General features: G+C 39.8%; 1 protein-coding gene across 1 annotated transcript; it reads left to right on the plus strand.

The window, feature by feature from the left end:
• Positions 1–1,088: 1,088 nt before the first annotated feature.
• LOC140862312 (uncharacterized) lies at positions 1,089–1,463 on the plus strand. Its single transcript, XM_073265325.1, has one exon. It carries the CDS (start codon positions 1,089–1,091, stop codon positions 1,461–1,463), a length of 375 nt encoding a protein of 124 aa, XP_073121426.1.
• Positions 1,464–7,436: the final 5,973 nt, after the last annotated feature.

Genomic DNA, 7,436 nt, shown 5'->3' on the forward strand with positions numbered 1-7,436 from the left:
GCTTGATAAGGTGGATTCTACTTTTACAAGAGTTTGATTTTGAGATCAAGGACAAGAAGGGTAGTGAAAATCAAGTTGCTGATCACTTGTCAAGATTGGAGCTAGAAGACGTGAAAGAGGAGGAGAGCATAAAGGAATTGTTTCCGGATGAACAAATCTTTGAGGTAAGTTCCTTTATTCCATGGTTTGCTGATATTGCAAATTTCTTGTCTTGTGGTGCTATGCCTCCAGAGTTGAATAGACATCAAAAGAAGAAGTTTTTCCATGACATTAAGTTCTACTTGTGGGATGATCCCTATGTTTTCAAACGTTGTGTCGATCAAGTGATTCGGAGATGTGTGGCGGGACAAGAGGCAAATGAAATCTTGGAACAATGCCATTCCTCCCCCTATGGAGGACATTTTGGACCCACCCGCACTGCTGCTAAGGTATTACAATCTGGTTTTTATTGGCCTACGTTGTTTAAAGATAGTTATACCTTGGTGAAATCATGTGATAAGTGTCAAAGAATGGGAAATATTTAAAGAAGGCATGAATTACCCCTCACAAATATTTTAGAAGTAGAATTATTTGATGTGTGGGGTATTGATTTTATGGGTCCCTTTCCCCCTTCTTTTGGGTACACTTATATTTTGTTAGCAGTTGATTACGTTTCGAAATTGGTGGAAGCCATTGCCACCTCGACTAATGACGCTCGTGTTGTAGTTAAATTTGTGCAAAAGAATATCTTCACGCGGTTTGGAACTCCACGAGAAATAATCAGTGATGAAGGTACGCATTTCTGCAATAAGATTTTTAATACCTTGCTCACGAAGTATGGTGTAAGGCATAAGGTGGCGTGCGCATACCATCCTCAAACCAATGGCCAGGCGGAGATCTCTAACCGGGAAATCAAGCAAATCTTGGAGAAAATGGTTAAGACAAATCGGAAAGATTGGGCAATCAAGCTAGATGACGCCATTTGGGCCTACCGCACTGCATTCAAAACACCCATTGGGATGTCTCCCTACAGGCTGGTTTTTGGTAAGGCATGTCATTTATCGTTGGAGTTGGAGCACAAGGCGTTTTGGGCTATCAAGAAGCTAAACATGGATCTCGAAGCATCCGGAGAGTTGCGGAAACTACAGTTGAATGAATTGGATGAATTCCGGAGTGAAGCATATGATAATTCCAAGATCTACAAAGAGAACACAAAGAAGTGGCATGATAAAGTTATTGTGCATAGAGAATTCGAAAAGGGTCAAAGAGTTTTGCTATTTAACTCTCGGTTGAAATTATTTCCAGGGAAGTTGAAATCGCGATGGTCAAGGCCGTTTCTCGTTGAGACTGTTTATCCACATGGTTCCATTGAATTGCGATGTACAGATGGAAGAGTTTTCAAGGTCAATGGACAGAGAGTCAAGAACTACTTTGTCAATGAAGTACCACCCGCATCCAGCGCATTGCTTAATGATCCCAACTAAAGACTGGTGCACGTCGGGCTGATGACTTTAAAACAAGCGCTTTTTGGGAGGCAACCCAAATTTTTTTTACTTTTTGTCTTTGCTTTCTCGTTTTAATTTTGTTCTTTAGTTTTTACTGTTAATTTTGTTGTTTTGGAATTAATTTGTTTTTTTTCTTTGATTTTTTAAGAATTTTGGATGCCAATCTCGAGGTGAAGGTGCGCCCGCGCCTCTCCTGCAATGATTTTGTGATTTTTTTTCGAGCTCAAGGCACGCCCGCCCCGTCTTCAGCGCTCCCGCGCCGTCCCTATACCATATTTTTGAAAAATATTTTTGAGACGTAGGCGCGCCCGCCCCGTCTTCAGCACGCCCGCCCCGCCCCTGCTATTTCACAAAACGAGATAGAGGCGTGCCCGCCCTTATCTCTCGCGCGCCCGCCCCATCACCGATTTCTTCTATTTAACCTACTATTTTCTTTCCTTTCTCCCAAATCTTTTCCCTAATTTCTTGTCCACTTTCCTCCTCACGAATTCTTCCCCACTTTTCTTGTTATAATCGGCTAGTGTATCTCATCATCTCCAAATCCCCCACAATCTAATTTCTTTCATCCTCTCTTTGACGTGGGACGGTCGAACCACTTTTATCCGGGGCACGCCTATTTTAATTTTTGGAGGATTGTAGATTGGGGAAGCTTTTGATTATCTACTCTTCTCGAACTCATATGGAGTAAGTCATTCTTTTGGTACTTCTACAATTGTTTTAGGTGGTGAGTATTTCGCAAATTCTACTCGTGCGATTCGTGGGTCTTGAACTATTAATTGATTAATCGATCTTTGAAGTGTGAATTCTATTGATTGTTGCGGAAGCGGTTGTTGTTGTGTGTGGATTGTGGAGTAGATTTAAGTTTGGGGAAGTTGTGATTGTGGTAAATTGGTTATTTGTGCGTGACGTGTGGTGCCTACTAAGTGTTTGATTCATGGCACCAAAGAAGAAACAAAAATTTGTTGCATCCTCTTCTCATGCTAATCCGGAGCATGAGCCGCAGCGTTTCTGGAATGAGAGTGCCGAACAGCATTATCAAAATTGTCTAGGCAAAACGATACTACTGGAGCATGGGTTTGACACGACATTGGGATTTGGGAACGATGAGTTTTTGCATACAATTGGTAGGGCTGTGAATGGGCGTCAATGGTTAAATTTTGTTAAGCCACCTCAGGATGCAGTCGTCCCAGTCTTTCGTGAATTTTATGCGAACTTGAAAGTAAAGCACATGCAGTTGAAAGTGCTTGTCCTAGGCCAGCTGGTGCATTTTGATGCTCACACTATTAACACCTTGTACAACCTTCCACCAGTATTTCACGATGAGTATGCGGAGTACCGAGCGAATGAAGTGGATTACGCGACGATTCTGAGCCGTATTTGTGTTCCGGGTGCGGAATGGCGCATGGGCCGTGATCATCAACCTTCTAAGTTGAAGAAGACCGAGCTAATTCCTGATGCTAAGCTATGGTACAACTTTGTGTGTGCTCGTCTTAAACCGACTGACCACGAGCATGAGGTGACACGAGAACGAGCGATTCTTGTTTATTGTATTTTGGAGGGCAAAGCAATCGACTTGGGACAGATTTGTCAAGCAACTATTCAGGGTGTGGCGGCAGGTAAGACGACTGGCAGGTTTGCTTTGCCCGCACTTATCACTGATCTTTGTGAAGCGGCTGGAGTTGAGTGGGGCCAAAATGAAGAATTGTTGAAAGCTACTGCTCCTATTGCTTGTCATACTCCTTTTCGCATGATACCGGCTTCTGAGCACCGAACTCGCGCTGAGAGGCGAGATTTTAATTAGCGAGCAGCTGCACGAAGCGGCCCTGCACCCCGACCTCAAGCACCCCCTGTTGCGCCCGATCGTGTTGCTATTCTGGAGGATGAATTGAGAGCACACCGTCAAGAGTTTTGGACATTTCAGCAGACTACTGGTGTCTTTATGGACTACATGATGGATTTTACAGATGCTTTGAGACATCAGTTTCCACAGGCTGCTAGTTCGGCTCATCCATTTCCTCTGTATCCACAGTGGCCGCCCACTTTTGGCCCTTCTGATCCGTCCCATGATGATGCTGCTGATGATGGTGATGACCACTGACGGTCGTCATTTGTGGTATATGTCCTTTATGCTTTCTTGTTTTAATTCCTTGAGGACAACGAATGTACTAAGTTTGGGGGAGTTGTGTCAATTATGACTTTTATTGTTTTTTATTTAGTTGCTTTTGGTTTTGTTTTGTTTTTTTTTTATTTTATTTGTTTGGTTCTTAGGAGTTGTGTTGTGTTGGTGTGTCGCTGCATTTGAAAAATTTTTGAGAAATTTATGTAGTTGTGTTGATATGGATTGATGACCAATGATGTTAATTTTTGTTTTGTAACTGAAGTCCATGACTACCTGCCTAGCTGACAAAATTTTGAAATAAATGGAACCAAGTGAACAATTGAACTCCTGTATATTCTGTGATTTTGCTTGAATCTAAATCTTGAGACAGACAAACATAAAAAGGATTGAGGCATTGTTTGGATGTTTTTTGGGCCTTGAATTTGATTGAATCAGTGTATCCTTAGTTGCCCATTTGAGCTTACACGCATATTTGTACTTAGAGGTACGATAATTCTGAAACTACTTGTGAAAATCATCGTTTACTGCTGATGATTATCCCTTTCTGCACTGATTGAGATTTGTATGATTTAATTGTGGATTGAGACTTGTCTAGAACTAGTTCGGACACCCCTTGAGGCGAAATACGGGCAAAACTGTGATTAGGAATGATTTAGGAGATTTTTCTGAATTCGTTTGAGCCTTTCAAGCTACCTATTATATATGTTATCCCTAGTACCTTGTTTGAGTTTTATTGAAAATCGAATGACATGCATGTAAACGTGTGATTAAACCCCCATTTGTCATTATTTCAAGGTCCTACATTGACTACCTGAATATCTTATACACTATTTCCTACCTTTAATGGAGTAATTTGAATGCTAAAATGTTATATGCTCCTAGCTTTATTTGTGAAAAATGGAATGGTGTGGTGGATGAATTGAAAAAATGAAAAGAGGTAGAAGAAGAAAAAAAAATGCGTGGTTGGAAAAGTTGTAAAAGAGAGTTGAAAGAAGTTGTGAGAGAAATTGAAAAATCAAGGAAGTTGAATGAGTGTGAAATTGTGAATGAAAGGAGTAAAAATTAGAATTGAGTTTGAGCATAAATGTGAATTACTCCTTATTTGAATTCTTTTCCTTCATTTGTAGCCATGAGCCAGGCCTTGCATTATAAGCTTATTAAGTCCTATTGACCGAGTCACAGTTGCCCAATATACTAGTGGAGAGGAGTTGCGAGAATTTAGCCTATGGACTGTTGATTGAAACTTAAATGATTATGAATTCTTGATCGAAACACGCACACACTACGTTCTTTGAATTAAACCAATTGAGTGTGGTTGTGATGATATATCCTTGAATTTGATCCTGTTTTACCATGAAAGTCCTCATGATTTGTGAATGTTTGAATTGAGTTAAGAGAAGAGTATTTTGAAACGTGAGTTGCGGAGTTTATGAGTTTACGAGGTTGAATTACTTTTCTGGACATCTTACTTTTCAAGTGTTAGTAGGGCAGAGATGATTGGATTTAAATTGTTTTGAAATTCCATACTGAGGTCATTAATCCATAGTCATTCTTGATGGTTATTGTTCTTGCAATTGAGTGGAGTTTGAGTTAGTTTTGCTCAAGACGAACAAAAGTTCAAGTTTGGGGGAATTTGATAAGTGCATTTTGTGCACTTAATTTGTATATGGTTTTACTTGACTTTTGGAATTTATTGGTAGATATTGCGTGAAATTGTTGTTGTTTTTGTGTTTGTAGGAAGTTATGGATTTTGATGTGTTCAAGTGGAAATAAGCTTACAAGATGGAAGTTTACAAGGAAATTCAAGAGTTGAAAAAGTGAAGAAAAAAGGCTAAGTTCGAGCTAGAGGCGCGCCCGCCCTATCCTTAGGCGCGCCCGCCCTTTTAATGAAGAGTTCGAGATAAAGAGTCGAGCTGGGAGCGCGCCCACGCTGACACTAGGCGCGCCCGCGCCGTTGAGGAATTTTTAAAAGTATGTTTTGCGAGTTGAGAGGGCGCCCGCCCTGTTTTCGACGCGCCCGCGCCGTCGTCTGTTTGGAATTTTAGAGTCCGATTGTTTATGGAAACTTGGGGGATATCTTTGGTATTTTTTTTGGACGATTGTTAGGTCATATTTAAGGGATTTTTCGGAGTCATAGGAGGTTTATATCAGCCACCAATACACACAATATTCGGGAGAGCACTTCTGTGAGTTTTTTGGAGTTGAACAACTGAAGATTGCTTGGAACGAAGACGAAGACTTTTAGACCGGACACGGAAGAAAGACTACGGCTTTGTTTCTTCTTTTTATTTTCTTTTGATTGTTGAATTATGTTTGAGATATTAAACATTATTTGGTTTTTATTGAATTCAAGCATGAACTAAACTTTTCTAGTCTAGAGGTTGACATAGCTTGGTTGAGACATATTAATGAATCTTTGATTTTAATAAATTGAATTTCTATAGATTAATTGTGTTTCTAGAATTGAATGTCTTCTTAATTTATTGGCCATAAATTGAGTTGTTATATTTACTTAGAATCATTGCTCGGGAGAGGGGATTTTGAGTAGGATCAATAGGAACTACACTGTTAATTGTTTATATAGTTCGGGAGAGTATATAGCTTTAATAGAACCTTTAAGGAACATCATTTTACACATATCACTACATCTCGATTTCTAATAGGGATATTGAAATCGAATTGTAAGTTGATACACTCTATTTGTTGCTCGGGAGAGGGGAATAGAATAATCTATGTATTTTTGGTTATTAATCGAAGAAAATTCATAAAATAGATTAATTAGGATTGAATATTGTCGAGACCAAGTGAAATCAAAACCTCTGGACTATTTTTCTCTGATTGATAATTCCTCAAAATTTGTGTGTGTGTGAGCTAAATAATTTCTATTTATTTATTTTATTTATTCTGCAAAACTCTTGAAGTTTGATTTTCTAGATAAAATTAAGACTATTTTAATTACAAGTATTGAATCTTTTCATTTTACTCCCTGTGGGATCGACACTCTCTCTTTCACTATACTAAAACTTGACACTCGTACGCTTGTGAGGAAATTTCACAACACTTACCGAAAAATTTCCACTCCTCTGCCATCTCGGGTCTAAAACGAACTACTTTTTAAAAACAGTCAATGCTAGCCCTGTACTTGGTCAAAGAATCTATACCGATAATACTGTCAAAATCTGACAGTACAAGCACAATACAATCGAAATTAATCACGTTACCTTCAAAACGTAGTTCACAGTTCCGTACCAATCTTACGGACACAATTCCTCCACCCAAAGGTGAAGTGACAACAACTACAGCAGAGAAAGGCTCACAAGGCAATGCATACATCAATACAAAATTCTCAGATATAAAAGAGTGAGACGCACCCGTATCAATCAATACATGAGCAGAATAACCAAAATCAAACAGTTACCTGCTATAACATCATCAAGTGCAGCCTGAGCCTGATCCTCAGTCAGAACAAAGACTCGTGCCTGCTGTCTCGGAGGCTGGTTTGCATTTGGGATACCTCCCTGTCTATTCTGTTGCTGAGGCTGGAAGGCGTAAACCGCAAAAATCTGCCTCTCAGGCTGAGCTGTCGGTCCAGAAGAACTCCCACTCTGAGCTCGATCATTACCTCATTGAGGACATACCTTAGCAAAGTGTCCTGGCTACTGACAGATATTGCAGTTCCCAAAAAATCTTTTACACTGCTCTTTGGAGTGTCTACCTCCACACTTGTTGCAAAACTGTAGTGACCCGCATCGTGATCACCTACTAATCAGAAGCTTAAGCATGCATTTAACTTAATTAATAAATGATCAGAAATACCAGCGGAAAATCATAAA

Source organism: Henckelia pumila, chromosome 4 (assembly GCF_033568475.1).
Source record: "Henckelia pumila isolate YLH828 chromosome 4, ASM3356847v2, whole genome shotgun sequence".
Lineage (NCBI taxonomy): Eukaryota > Viridiplantae > Streptophyta > Magnoliopsida > Lamiales > Gesneriaceae > Henckelia > Henckelia pumila.

Coding starts and splice junctions, on each gene's coding strand:
- LOC140862312 (XM_073265325.1), top strand. CDS start 1,089: ATGGATCTCGAAGCATCCGGAGAGTTGCGGAAACTACAGTTGAATGAA.